The 14,095-nt window shown below is 56.1% G+C and overlaps 1 protein-coding gene and 1 long non-coding RNA gene across 4 annotated transcripts; one reads left to right on the plus strand and one right to left on the minus strand.

Annotated features, from left to right (window-relative positions):
- Nucleotides 1–1,880: 1,880 nt before the first annotated feature.
- On the minus strand, nucleotides 1,881–5,968 carry LOC129019347 (uncharacterized). The gene is made up of 3 exons (XR_008495614.1): nucleotides 5,687–5,968; nucleotides 4,814–4,998; nucleotides 1,881–2,212 (listed from the first exon to the last, which is right to left on the minus strand). It is a non-coding gene; the product is annotated as an uncharacterized LOC129019347 (long non-coding RNA).
- Nucleotides 4,996–14,089, plus strand: DCAF15 (DDB1 and CUL4 associated factor 15). Of its 3 annotated transcripts, none has more exons than XM_054461722.1 (13): nucleotides 4,996–5,214; nucleotides 6,928–7,025; nucleotides 7,114–7,249; nucleotides 8,499–8,605; nucleotides 8,711–8,850; nucleotides 8,940–9,110; nucleotides 11,653–12,087; nucleotides 12,191–12,282; nucleotides 12,376–12,504; nucleotides 12,633–12,718; nucleotides 12,936–13,040; nucleotides 13,113–13,228; nucleotides 13,581–14,089. In XM_054461722.1, exons 1-13 carry the CDS (start codon nucleotides 5,083–5,085, stop codon nucleotides 13,634–13,636), a joined length of 1,803 nt encoding a protein of 600 aa, XP_054317697.1. In that variant the 5' UTR covers nucleotides 4,996–5,082; the 3' UTR covers nucleotides 13,637–14,089. The 3 variants fall into 3 exon arrangements, with proteins under 3 accessions (XP_054317697.1, XP_054317698.1, XP_054317699.1); XM_054461723.1 differs by lacking the exon at nucleotides 4,996–5,214 and adding an exon at nucleotides 5,287–5,422; XM_054461724.1 differs by lacking the exon at nucleotides 4,996–5,214 and adding an exon at nucleotides 5,301–5,412.
- The last annotated feature ends 6 nt before the right edge of the window (nucleotides 14,090–14,095 follow it).

Below are 14,095 nucleotides of genomic sequence, written 5' to 3' on the forward strand. Positions count from 1 at the left end.
GAGGTTGCAGCAAGCTGAGATCACACCATTGCACTCCAGCCTGGGTGACAAGAGCAAAACTCCACCTCAAAAAAAAAAAAAAGAAAAAAGAAAAGAAAAGAATTGAGGTAAATTGCAGGACATCATGTTGGCGTCCACAAAGAATTGGGGAATTACTTGATTTGGGGGAAGCTGCCCCATCATCTGGTGTCAGAATCGAAGGATTGAGAGTGATGTGATATAGAAGGAAAAACAGTCTGTTTGTCCCATGTACATATCCAACTGACTTGGGCCAAACTGACTTCTCCCTAGTCTTCCTCATATCAGAAAATGGCACTAACATTTTGCTAAATATTCCACTCAGATGCTAAAGTCATCATTAACTCCTCTCTCCTAGCCCCTATCCCAATATCTTGTCCTTGAAAATGACCCCATCGGCTCTGACTACGGCCACTTTTCTCCATTTTCTTTCTTTATTTTTATTATTATTTCTGAGACAGCATCTCATTCTGTTGCCCAGGCTGAAGTGCAGTGGTGTGATCCCAGCTCACTTGCAGCCTTGAACTCCTGGGCTCAAGTGATCTTCTCACCTCAGCCTCCCAAGTAGCTGGGAGTATAGGCTCAGGCCCTCATGCTAATTTCTAAAATTTTTATAGAGATGGGATCTCACTATGTTGCCCAGGTTGGTCTTTGGAGATCAAGGGAGACTTTAAGCAATCCTCCCACTCAAGCCATCTCCTGCCTTGGTCTTCCAAAGCACTGAGATTATAGGCATGAGCCACCGCTGCCAGTATTCTCCATTTTCTTTTTTTTGAGACAGAGTCTTGATCGGTCGCCCAGGCTGGAGTGCAGTGGCACAATCCCGGCTCACTGCAAGCTCCGCCTCCTGGGTTCACGCCATTCTCCTGCCTCAGCCTCCCGAGTAGCTGGGATTACTACAGGCGCCTGCCACCACATCCAGCTAATTTATTTTATTTTATTTTTTATTTTTAGTAGAGACGGGGTTTCACCATGTTAGCCAGGATGGTCTCGATCTCCTGACCTCGTGATCCACCCGCCTCAGCCTCCCAAAGTGCTGGGATTACAGGCGTGAGCCACCGCACCCGGCCGTATTCTCCATTTTCAATGCTAGTAGATGAATCTAAGTCAGCATCACCCATCCTCCTAGCTCCCCCAAGACTATTCCTGCCCCCATCCTCATCCCCCAAGACCATTCTGCACATAGCAGTCATAATAACATCCTCCTGGCTGGGCGCAGTGGCTCACGCCTATAATCCCAGCACTTTGGGAAGCCAAGGCGGGAGGATCACGAGATCAAGAGATCAAGACCATCCTGACCATCCTGGCTAACATGGTGAAACCCTGCCTCTACAAAAAAAAAAAAAAAAAAATTAGCCAGGCATGGTGGCAGGCGCCTGTAATCCCAGCTACTTGGGAGGCTGAGGCAGGAGAATCACTTGAACCTGGGAGGCGGAGGTTGCAGTGAGCCGAGATGGTGCCATGGCACTCCAGCCTGGGTGACAGAGTGAGACTCTGTCTCGGAAAAAAAAAAAAAAATCCTCCCCCATGCTCTTTTAAAAACGTAGAGTTTATCTATGTGTTTATTTATTGACACAGAGGCACGCTCTGTGTCACTGAAACCTCTGCCTCCCAGGTTCAAGCGATTCTCATGCCTCAGCCTCCTGAGTAGCTGGGATTATAGAAGCCCACCATCTAGCCCGGCTAATTTTTGTATTTTTAGTAGAGACAGGGTTTCACCATGTTGGCCAGGCTAGTCTTGAACCCCTGGCCTCAAGTGATCTGCCCGCCTTGGCCTACCCAAGTGTTGGGATTACAGGCGTGAGCCACCGCGCCCGGCTCCTTTGAATTTTGAAACAACATTATTTTATTTTTGTTATTTTAAATTTTATTATTATTATTATTAAAGACAGCGTCTTGCTCTGTCACCCAGGCTGGAATGTAGTGACGCAATCACAGCTCACTGTAACTTCAAACTCCTGGGCACAAGGGATCCTCCCGACTCAGCCTCCCACGTACATAGGACTACAGACGTGCTACCACACACCTGACTAATGAAAAAAAAATGTTTTTTCATTGTAGAGATGAGGTCTTGATAGTTGCCGAGGCTGGTCAAATTCTTTTCCTCAAGCCATCTTCCTGTCTCAGCCTTCCAAAATGCTGGGATTACAGGTGTGAGCCACTGTGCCCAGCCTGAAATTAGACATTTTCAGATCTGCAAAGAAGGTACAGAGAGTTCTTTTATTCCCTTCACTCAATTTCCTCTAATGTTTTTTGGGTTTTGGGTTTTGTTTTGAGACACGATTTCACTCTGTCGCCCAGGCTGGAGCGCAGTGGCTCATTCTCCGCTCACTGTAGCCTCCCAGGCTCGGGTGATCCTCCCACCTCAGCCTCTTATGTAGCTGGGACTATAGGTTCACGCCACCACACCCCGCTAATTTTTTTAATTTTTTTTTTGAGAGTCTTGTTCTGTCACCCAGGCTGCAGTGCAGTGGCGTGATCTCAACTCACTGAAACCTCCACCTCCCAGGTTCAAGTGATTCTCCTGCCTCAGCCTTCCGAGTAGCTGGGACTACAGGCGTGTGCCACCTGAGATTACAGGCCTGGCTAATTTTCTGTTTTTAGTAGAGACGGGGTTTCACTGTGTTAGCCAGGATGGTCTCAATCTCATGACCTTGTGATCCGCCCACCTCGGCCTCCCAAAGTGCTGGGATTACAGTCGTGAGCCACCATGCCTGGCCTTGTTTTGTTTTTTATTTGAGACAAGTTCTCGCTCTGTCTCCCAGGCTGGAGTGCAGTGGCACCATCATAGCTCACTGCAGCCTTGACCTCCTGGGCTCAAGTAATCTTCCTGCCTCAGCCTCCCGAGTGGCTGAGACTATAGATGTGTGCCAATAGAGTTAGTTAATTTCTTTGATGTTTTGTAGAGATGAGGGTTTCGCCATGTTGCCCAGGCTGGTCTTGACCTCCTGGGTTCAAGTGATCCTCCCTCCTCTGCTTCCCAAAGTGCTGGGCTTACAGGTGTGAGCCACCACACCCAGCCTGGTCATGTATTTTGAGAACATTCTTCAATCTGGGATAAATGTCTGATGTTGTCTAATGGTTAGATTGAGGTTCTAGGTTTGGGGATAATATCAGACAGTTACAAATGTCCTCCCTATCACATAGCTGGGGTCCATGATGTCAAAATGACTTATCACTGGTGATGTTGATTTTGATCACTTCGTTAAGGCAGTAGCTGCCAGGTGTCCCCACTGTCTTGGGGACAGCTTTGCTCTCCATGGACGTAGGGTATGCAAGAAGCATGGGAATCTTTGGCTAAAGATACATTGTGATGGCCGGGCGCAGTGGCTCACGCCTGTAATCCCAGCACTTTGGGAGGGTGAGGTGGGTGGATCACCTGAGGTCAGGAGTTTGAGACCAGCCTGGCCAACATAGTGAAACCCTGTCTCTACTAAAAATACAAAGATTAGCCGGGCATGGTGGCACATGCCTGTAATCCCAGCTACTCGGGAGGCTGAGGCAGGAGAATCGCTTGCTTGAACCCGGGAGGTGAAGGGTGCAGTGAGTTGAGATTGTGCCATTGCACTCCAGCCTGGGCAACAAGAGCGAAACTCTGTCTCAAAAAAAATTTTTTTAAAAAAGATATGTTGTGATATTGTGTTGTAATATAAAAAAAACATATATTTTGGTCTTAGGTTTTCTGTCACATAACTCCTAACACCCTTGAAATCAGCCGGGCATAGTGGTTTATGCCTGTAATCCTAGCACTTTGGGAGGCTGAGATGGGATGATCGCTTGAGGTCAGGAGTTTTCGAGCAGCCTGGGCAACATAGTGAGACCCCGTCTCTACAAAAAAATTTTTTTTTAAATGAAGATAATAAAAAAACCTATCTTCTAGATTGTTTAGAGGATTGAATGGGCTGGCCAGGGGTGGGGGCTCACACCTGTCATCCCTACACTTTGGGAAGCAGAGGTGGGAGGATCACTTGAGCCCAGGTGTTGGAGACCAGCCTGGACAACTTGGCGAAACTCCATCTCTACAAAAAATACAAAAAATTAGGCCGGGCGCGGTGGCTTATGCCTGTAATTCCAGCACTTTGGGAGGCCTAGGCGGGCGGATCACCTGAGGTCAGGAGTTCGCAGCCAGCTTGGCCAACATAGTGAAACCTCTTCTCTACTAAAAATACAAAAAATTAGGCGGGCGTGGTGGCACACGCCTGTAGTCCCAGCTACATGAGAGGCTGAGGTGAGAGGATCATCTCAGCCCGGGGTCGATGCTGCAGTGAGCCATGATCACGCCACTGCACTCCAGCCTGGGTGACGAAGTGAGACTCTGTCTAAAAAAATAAAATAAATGAGGTAATGTATACGAATATGATGCACGGAGCGGACCTTCAACAATTATTTTTATTGCCATCATCTGCATAATGGGCACAACAGGGCCCCGCCACATCGAACTGTTTAAGCTCAGAACCGTGTCTGTCACATGTGGAGCGATACATGATTGATGCTATCATTATCACCACCATCATTCCACCAACCCGCCCATCGGAAACAAGCTTTCATCGAATCCCATCGTTTTTTCCTTCTTTGTAAATCTCTTTCCTCGGCCTGGCTCTGCCGCCCAAGTATGCTCGTCAGGCCTTTGCCCACCCGGACCGGGCGCGGGCAGCCCGGGGCTGAGGATTCTCGAGCCTTGGTGGACCACAGGGTCCCCGTCGCCCCGCCCAAGGGCCTGGACCGCCTGTGGTCTCCATGGAAACCCGCTAGCCACAGGGGGCGTGACGCCGTTGAGACCGACAGAGATATTTACCTATCAGATCAAAGTTATCTTGGCCAGGAGAACAAACGGGACCTCCGAATGGTACGTCCTTGAGGCAGGGCGGGAATACGGCAAACGGCCGCGGGGGCTGTTACTGTCGCTACCAATCAAGAGTCGAGGTGGCTTTGATGGACAGGCATAGCGCGAGTGCGGGCTTTCGCCCAACCGGTGGGCCGCTGTTCCGAAAAAGGACCAATGAGGAGGCGGCAGGGGTGGGGCGAAGGGGCCGGTTGCTCCGGAAGTGGAGGGAGGGGGTGAAAATGGCGCCCAGCTCGAAATCGGAGCGGAACAGCGGGGCTGGGAGCGGCGGCGGCGGCCCCGGGGGAGCCGGAGGAAAGCGGGCAGCAGGGCGGCGGCGGGAGCACGTCCTCAAGCAGCTGGAGCGGGTCAAGGTGAGGCCTGGAGCCGGAGTGGGGAGCGCGCCGGAGGGTGGGGAGTAGGAACGAGGCAGGCGGAGGGAGGAGGGCGTTCGCGGGGTGAGGGGTTGGGGGCGGGGCCCCAGGGGAGGGGGCTCGGATGCAGCGCCTGGGCGGGGCCCGGGGGAGATGGCTTGGCTGGAGGAGGCTCAGTCGGGGGCCTGGATGCAGGAGGTTGTGTCGGGTAACCGGCAAAGGGGCTGGGATGGAGGGTTGGGGGCGGGGCCCCAGGGAGGGGGCTCGGAGGGAGGCGACCCCAGAGGCCGTAGGGAGAATCAGGAGGAAGGGGGCGATCCAGGCTTTTCAAAGCCCTGCTCCCATGGCCCCTCCGTAATGGAACCTTCCCGCCCCCTTTGCAGAGCCCCTGCCACTGGCTTTGGGCTTCCTCCGCCTGATGTTCCTCTCCCTGCCCGAGCCCCGACCACACATGAGCTGGGAGTTCCAGTACCTGGGTGGGCCTCCCCATTGAAAGTGTGAGAGCTCCCTGGATAGGGCTGAGTCTTCCCCCGCAGAGTGAGAGTTACCGAAGCAGGCTCTGCCTCCTCCATCAGACTGGAAACTCCCAGAGCTGGGGGATGATGTCTCTCTCCCCCATCAGTTTGGGAGCTCTGGAGGGCAGAAATGTGGATCTCTTGCAGGTGGACAGTAACTGGGGCAAGGCTGTGTCTCTGTGGACAGGGACTGCGCCTTCTCCGTGAGGCTGGTAGCTTTGTAAGGACAGTGCTGTGTCTCCCCCTTTTGACTGGGAGCTCCCTGGGCTGGGACAGTCTCCGCCCTTAGCCTGGGAGCTCCCTGGGCTTGGCTGTGGTTCCGCCCTTAGCTTGGAAGCTCCTTGGGCAGGGACTGTGTCTTCCCCTGTCGGCCTGGGCTTGGCTGGCCGGGCTGTTTCCTCCATCAGACTGAGACCTCCATGTGGATAAGGCTGTCTCCCATCAGACAGGGAGCTTCCCAGACAGGACTCGTCCCATCAGATTGGAATGTCTTGAAGGCAGAGCTGTGTCTCCCCAGTCAGCCTGGGTAGCAAGACTGAGGCTGCTCGGATATCCCTGTGCCTGGCTTCTGCCTGTCAGTCCCCGCAGATCCTTCCTCGGTGAAGTTTTGGGGATGAGGGATTCCCTTGGATTCCGTTGGAAGGCGGTAGTTAATTGGGAAGGGGGAGTTGGGTCATTGGTTAGGCTCATCCTTCTATCTGCCTCGACTGGCCCCCAGCAGAGGCCAGAGCTGCCCCGGGGAGGAGGAGCCCCCTTGTTTGAAGGCTGGTGGGTTGGGAACAGATTGGTGCAGGTCAGGACCCTGTCCCAGCCTCCTTAGTAGGATAAATACCCACAGCTTAGGGACAGCCTTCAGGGAGGGAAGCAGGTGGCCCAGCGTGGGACAGGGTGATTGGGGAACTTTCTTGGGGGCGGTGACGCTGGGCTCAGTCAGGAGGGACCTGTGGCTGAAGAGATATGGAACTGGGAAGGTGGCGTGGGTCCCTGGTGGAGATGAAGGCTCAAGTGAAGTCCACCTGGCTTTACTGTCCCCATCTGCCTCAGTTGTTCCCACCTTCCAGAGCTTGGCCTTCTTTTGACCATTATGGTGGGCTGGGCTGGGCTGGACCCGGTGAGAGCTGCTCTGCCTCTCTGCCGTGGGTGAGGGGGCTGGGGGCTGCAGATGGTGCCTGAAGTGCCCTGGCCACCCCTTCCCCAGATCAGCGGACAGCTCTCCCCTCGCCTCTTCCGGAAGCTGCCTCCCCGGGTCTGCGTGTCCCTCAAGAACATTGTGGATGAGGACTTCCTCTATGCAGGGTGAGGCTGGGACCAGGCAAAGGGGGCAGGTGGGTGGGGGTGGTGGGCTCGCCCTGACCTGGCTGCTGTGCCCCCTTCATCCCCACAGACACATCTTCCTGGGCTTTTCCAAATGCGGCCGCTACGTCCTCTCCTACACCAGCAGCAGTGGGGACGACGACTTCTCCTTCTACATCTACCATCTGTACTGGTGGGAATTCAACGTTCACAGCAAGCTCAAGCTGGTAGGGAGGCTTCAGCACCAGACTGGCCCTTCAGATGGTGTGGTCCAGCAGGTCACAGCACCCTCGGAGCCTCAGGTTCCTTGGGTGTAAAATGATCATCATGTACTCCTGGGTTCATCGTCAAGATTCCATGTGTTAGATCCAACCATATGAAATTACCAGGGCCTGGCATGGTGGCTCATGCCTGTAATCCCAGCACTTTGGGAGGCCAAGGCGGGAGGATCACTTGATCCTGGGAGTTCAAGACCAGGCTGGGCAACATGGCAAAACCCCGTCTCTACTAAAAATAAAAAAAATTAGCTGGGCATATTGGCGTGTGCCTGTAGTCAGCTCCTCTGGAGGCTGAGGCAGGAGGATCACCTGAGCCCAGGAGTTTGAGGCTGCAGTGAGCCATGATCACACCATTGCACTCCAGCCTGGGCAACAGAGTGAGACCTTGTCTCTAAAAAAAACAAACAAACAAAAAAATGAAGGCTGGGCGCAGTGGCTCATGCCTGTCATTCCAGCACTTTGGGAGGCCGAGGTGGGTGGATCACCTGAGGTCAGGAGTTCAAGACCAGCCTGGCCAACATGGTGAAACCCCGTCTCTACTAAAAATACAAAATTAGCCGGGCGTGGTGGCACATGCCTGTAATCCCAGCTATTCTGGAGGGTGAGGCAGGAGAATTGCTTAGAACCTGGGAGGTGGAGGTTGCAGTGAGCCGAGATTGAACCACTGCACTCCAGCCTACAGAGCGAAACTCTGTCTCAAAAAAGAAAAAGAAATGACCATTTTTATGGTTCAAAATGGGTAAATAGCAGCAATTCCATTTGGTTCAACACACCCTATGAAGCTATAGAACATGTTGGCCCAGGCCAGTTAGCTTTATTAGGACCAAGCCACCCTGGCTTTAGCCTTGACCCTTGACTCCTGGAACCCCCCCAAGGAGGTAGGTGCTGTCACCTCAGCATACATGTGAACTGAGAGAGCTGAACGGGCTTCAGGGTAGGCTGGGCTTGGAACCAGTGCCTGGCGCAGTCTCCCCCCGGGACATTGTTCCCATCGGCTGCATCCCACCCTGGCCTGGTCTCCCCCACTGGTGAAAGGAGCCTCCACGGCTGTCCTCAGGCAAGGTGGAGGGGTGTGGCGGGTGCTGTTGGGGTGCTCCTACCTGCTCAGCCCCAGCCCTGATGAGGGACTGCATCGTACAGCTTCGGGGGACCCCCGCAGATTCCCTGCCCCGGTGCTGACCCTGAACGTGCCTCGCAGGTCCGGCAGGTTCGGCTATTCCAGGACGAGGAGATCTACAGCGACCTGTACCTGACCGTATGCGAGTGGCCCAGCGACGCCTCTAAGGTCATCGTCTTTGGCTTCAAGTGAGACCAGGCTTCTGGGGGAGCCTCGGCTGGTTGGGGCAGGGGGTGTGCAGTGGGGGGCCCCCCAGGCGCCAACCAGGCAGCTGAGGGTATGCTGGCCCCCAGCACCCGCTCGGCCAACGGGATGCTCATGAACATGATGATGATGAGTGACGAGAACCACCGTGACATCTACGTCAGCACTGTGGCCGTGCCGCCGCCAGGCCGCTGTGCTGCTTGCCAGGATGCCAGCCGGGCCCACCCAGGTGAGGGGGCCGAGGGGGCGAGGGCCCCCTTCCCCCCTCCCCCCCTGCCCTGGGCCGAGAGTGAGCTGTTGTGGCGTGTGTTGCTGCAGGAGACCCGAATGCGCAGTGCCTACGGCATGGCTTCATGCTGCACACCAAGTACCAGGTGGTCTACCCCTTCCCCACCTTCCAGCCCGCCTTCCAGCTCAAGAAGGACCAGGTGGTGCTGCTCAACACCAGCTACTCCCTGGTGGCCTGCGCCGTCTCCGTCCACTCGGCAGGTAGGCCCTGCAGTCTCGTGGCCACCCGGCAACGCATGAAGCGGGTCCTCTCCCTACCCCACCACACAGACAAGGGGCCCCAGGCATAGAGAGGTGGGAGCTACTTCCCCAGGTCACACAGCCTGGTCGCAGGAATGCTGCGGTCCAAATGTGGTCACGCCCACCACAGCCCTGCCCATGGGATCTTTCCAGTGGCTGAGATGTCCCACCATGGCTGCCTCCAGCAGCCACTTGGAATGTGGCTCATGTGACTGAGGAATTGAGCTTGTGATACTTTTTTTTTTTTCCCCCACTGGAGTCCAGTGGCGCGATCTTGGCTCACTGCAACCTCCCAGGCTCAAGCAATTCTCCTGCCTCAGCCTCCCGAGAAGCTGGGACTACAGGCCTGTGCCATCATACCCAGCTAATTTTTGTGTTTTTAGTAGAGATGGGATTTCACCATGTTGATCAGGCTGGTCTCAAACTCCTGACCTCGAGTGATCCAATCATCTTGGCCTCCCAAAGTGTTGGGATGACAGACGTGAGCCACTGCATCTGGCCTGTGATGGATTTAATTGTAGTTGTTTTAAGCTGAAATAGCCACAGGTGGCTAGCTGGACGGGGTAGCGCCCCTTTCTCTTGAGAAACGCTAATGTGACATTTCGGGGTGTGGTTAGTGGGCAGGCACTTGCCTTATATGTTTGATATCGGAAAGATGCCAGTGAAAATCACAAGATGTCCCTTGACAGTGACAAATGTCAGGAGGCTGGATCATGCCACCGGCTGGCAGCAACAGGAGGGAGGGGCCCGGGGGCCATTTGGCAACAGAATTGTGACTATGACTGACCCAGCTGCCCTGTGCCCGGGTCTCTCCCTCTGGCAGAGTCTCACTGGGTCCGTATGTCCAAGACTGCTGAGGGGGAGTTGGGGGCCACCTGAAGAACCCTCCCTGGGGATTGGGGAGTGAGTTAGGAGGTGGCGAGGGGTTGGGGGCATCTGTGGAACACCAATGAAGGCCCCTGCGTGTGCATCCATGGAGCATGTGTCAGATGTGTGCACATGTAGGTGAAACACAAGGAATCCATAACTGGAACCACTTAATATAAATTAAAAAGACGATTTAGGCCAGGCACAGTGGCTCATGCCTGTAATCCCAGCACTTTGGGAGGCTGAGGTAGGTGGATCACATGAGATCAGGGAGTTCAAGACCAGTGTGGCCAACACGGTGAAACTCCGTCTCTAGTAAAAATACAAGAATTAGCTGGGCATGGTGGCACATGCTTATAATTCCAGCTACTCAGGAGGCTGAGGGAGGAGAATTGCTTGAACCTGGGAGGCGGAGGTTGCAGTGAGCCGAGGTTGTGCCAATGTACTCCAGCCTGGGAGACAGCAAGACTCAATCTCCAAAAAAAAAAGACGTTTTAATTTTGCAAGAACTCAGATGCAAAGATGTCCATTAAATCCCCATGGAAATGGTTGTCCCTGGGGGTGGTCGGGGAATGGGCAGGATTAAATGTATATAACACAGCCCACAAATAAGCCAAGGGCCAGGGCACTCTGTCCCCAGACATATCTGGGGCTTCCTGTCCTCACCCCCAATCTATACCAGGAAGGGTGAGGTGCTGTCCCTTGCTGAGGCTCGGCCACTCGGTTTTTGGCCATGAACCCCCCAGTTTGCGAGGGTTGACGCAGCTCTGCTCTTTTGGCTGTGGGTCCTGTTAGGAACGACCACAGTGGACGATCGGCTCTGTGCCAGCCCAGGGAAAGGGCGTGGTCATCAGTGGGAGCTGCTGACACAGAGGGGTGCTTTCTTCCTTGGCCATTGTCACCTTCTGTTCCCTGCCCTGTTGTGGAAGGGCTGTCACAGTGGTGGAGGGGGGCCTGGACTCTATTTATCTCAGATATGATCTTGGGCAAGTTCATCCCTGAGCTGCATGCTGGGGGATGTGGCCCCTCTCTAGGGGTTGCTTGTAGGGGGCTCGGAGGAAACCTGGGTTGGGGCCCAGCCACAGGGCTGCTCAGTGAATATGTTGGGGTTCTCCATGTGTTCCCCACATTCCTTGGGGGAGTCGTCTCTAGGCAAGCAGAGACAGAGGCCCCGAGTCGATGAAGTGTGCCCGCGGCGGTCTGGCTTGTGTCAGGAAGGACCAACGGCTTTGCCTTAGGTCTTCCATATCAGAGAAACGCCAGTGAAAATCACAAGATGTCCCTCGAGAGAGTGGCAGATGTTAGGAGGCTGGATGCTACTGTAGTGAACACTCTACACTGTAGAGTGTTGGCTCCCTCCGGGCAGGGTTCTGTCTGTCTGGTTCACTCCTGTGTCCTCAGTGTGGGGCACTCAGTAGACAGCTTAAGAAAGGGGCTTGAATGAACGTCTGCACGCATGAATGCGTGGTGTGCATGCGCAGAAAGGTCTTTCCCCTTTTGGGTGTTTCAAACTGATCTCAGCATAGCCAAGTCTTAGAAGTGTCTCCTTAAGGTGGGTTTCTGAAAACCCCTGGGGACACTGAGCGAGGCTGGGAGCACCCTAGACTGACACTTCTCCACCCCCATCTCTTCTTAGGTGACAGGAGTTTCTGCCAAATCCTGTATGACCACAGCACCTGCCCCCCGGCGCCTGCCAGCCCCCCTGAGCCCCAGAGCCCAGAGCTGCCCCCTGCCCTCCCCAGCTTCTGCCCTGAGGCGGCCCCAGCCCGTTCCTCTGGGTCTCCTGAGCCCTCGCCCGCCATTGCCAAAGCCAAGGAGTTTGTGGCTGACATCTTCCGCCGGGCCAAAGAGGCCAAGGGCGGGGCCCCTGAGGAAGCCCGGCCTGCCCTGTGCCCAGGACCCTCTGGCAGCCGCTGCCGTGCGCACTCTGAGCCCCTAGCCCTGTGTGGAGAGGCGGCACCCCGGGACAGCCCCCCTGCCTCAGAGGCGCCTGCCCCCGAGCCTGGCTACGTCAACTACACCAAGCTGTACTATGTGCTGGAGTCTGGAGAGGGGACGGAGCCAGAGGATGGTGAGCCGGGGGGCAGGCATGCGGCAGGGCCTGGGATGGGGAGGCCAACCCAGACGGGGCCCCTGGCCTCCCTCCACCCCACCCCCACTTCCTGCCTCCCCAGAGTTCGAGGACGACAAGATCTCCCTGCCCTTCGTGGTGACTGATCTTCGTGGCCGCAACCTGCGGCCCATGCGGGAGCGGACTGCTGTCCAGGTGGGTGTGGGCAGTGGGCGGGCCAAGGACAGTCCCAGGGAGCTGCTGGGGGGCAGTTGGCACCGTCCTCTGTGCCTGCCCACTTATCCGCAGGGCCAGTACCTGACAGTGGAGCAGCTCACACTAGACTTCGAATATGTTATCAATGAGGTCATCCGCCACGATGCTACCTGGGGCCACCAGTTCTGTTCTTTCAGCGACTATGACATCGTCATTCTAGAGGTGGGCCCAGGGTGGGCGAGGTGGGCCCAGGGTGGGCGAGGTGGGCCCATGGTGGGCGAGGTGGGCCCAGGGCCTCCTGCACTCTGGGGTCGCCCTCAGCAGTTGGCATCCTCCACCCCCACCCCCAGGTCTGCCCAGAAACCAACCAGGTCCTCATCAACATTGGCCTGCTGCTCCTGGCCTTCCCGTCCCCCACTGAGGAGGGCCAGCTCCGGTGAGTGCGGGGATCCTGCCCTTTCTGTCCACTAGGGGGGCCACTGGCAGACACTTCAGGGTGGGGGCGTGGGGACGTAAGAAGGCTCTCCCTGTGCCACATCCTGGCTGGGCCCCTCCATAGCTGCTTCCAAGACAAAAGGCCCTCAGGGTAGCCTGGGGCCTGGTTCAGGAGCCCAGCTGTCCGAGCGTTTGTCCTGTGTCCCTCTCCACTGTAGACCAAAGACCTATCACACCAGCCTCAAGGTGGCATGGGACCTCAACACAGGGATCTTCGAGACAGTCAGTGTAGGCGACCTGACTGAGGTCAAAGGGCAGACCAGGTGAGGCAGGGCTGGGGGGCAGGGTCGGGGGTGGCCAAGGCGATGAGAGCCACTCACCCCCTGGCCCCGCAGCGGCAGTGTCTGGAGCTCCTACCGCAAGAGCTGCGTGGACATGGTCATGAAGTGGCTGGTGCCCGAGAGCAGCGGCCGCTACGTCAACAGGATGACCAATGAGGCGCTGCACAAAGGTGGGGCTCGGTGACCCCGTGATGGTCAGGGTCTCCAGGGACACTTGTCCTCACCCAGGAGCTGATTCCTGAGCGCTGATGAAATGGGTGGGAAGGCTGGTGAGAGGGCGGCCCAGGCCAGGCCCAGCTCAGCAGCCCTGAAGGCGTGGGGCCTGGGAGCCTCCCACCAGTCATGGCCTGGCTGGTCACTCATTCACGCTACATTGATTGGGTAGCTGCAGGCTAGAGGCGGAGGGCAACTCAGCAGGGTCCCTGCCTTCTGGAACCTTCTGGGCCAGAACCAAGTCAGGTGGAGGGTGTGGCCGCAGGGCCAGGCAGGGGCTCTATGCTTTGTCCCCACCTGTCCCTGTAGGGTGCTCCCTGAAGGTTCTGGCAGACAGCGAGCGATACACGTGGATCGTGCTGTGAGGGCCTGGCCGCCCCGGACACTGACTCCAACTACCTCCGTGGCCTGGGACCGGCCGCCTCCCTGGGGTGGCCTCTTCCTGGCCGGCTGGCCCACCGACTGATGACCGGCACTAGTGTTAGGCTGCGGAACGGGGCTGGGCAGGGCAGTCTCTGTTGGCCTGAGGGTCTGGACGCTTTTTATTTATGCCTATTTAAGTTGAGAAGGGGCAGAGAGGGCGCTCCCTGCCCCACCAGCCTGAGCGCCCCGCCTTCACCCCGAGCTGGGCATGGGCCTGGACCCTCGTGCATTTGCCCCTTTCCTCAGCTACAGCTGCGGACGTTGCCCTCGGGGAGGTCGAATGGACCCCATTCCCCCTGCCCTGCCCGCCCCCAGCCTCCCCACCCAGGCCGGCAACCTGGCCATCCCCACTCCGTTCTTCTTCATGTAATAAATGTTTTAATTTCTGAACCTCATTGAGG

The sequence above is a fragment of the Pongo pygmaeus genome, chromosome 20 (genome assembly GCF_028885625.2).
Source record: "Pongo pygmaeus isolate AG05252 chromosome 20, NHGRI_mPonPyg2-v2.0_pri, whole genome shotgun sequence".
Classification (NCBI taxonomy): Eukaryota; Metazoa; Chordata; class Mammalia; order Primates; family Hominidae; genus Pongo; species Pongo pygmaeus.

Excerpts from the sequence above, each read along its gene's own strand:
- DCAF15 (XM_054461722.1), top strand. The coding sequence starts at position 5,083 with ATGGCGCCCAGCTCGAAATCGGAGCGGAACAGCGGGGCTGGGAGCGGC. Across the intron at positions 5,215-6,927 it reads AGCAGCTGGAGCGGGTCAAG|ATCAGCGGACAGCTCTCCCC; the intron begins GTGAGGCCTGGA and ends CCCCTTCCCCAG. Across the intron at positions 7,250-8,498 it reads TTCACAGCAAGCTCAAGCTG|GTCCGGCAGGTTCGGCTATT; the intron begins GTAGGGAGGCTT and ends CGTGCCTCGCAG.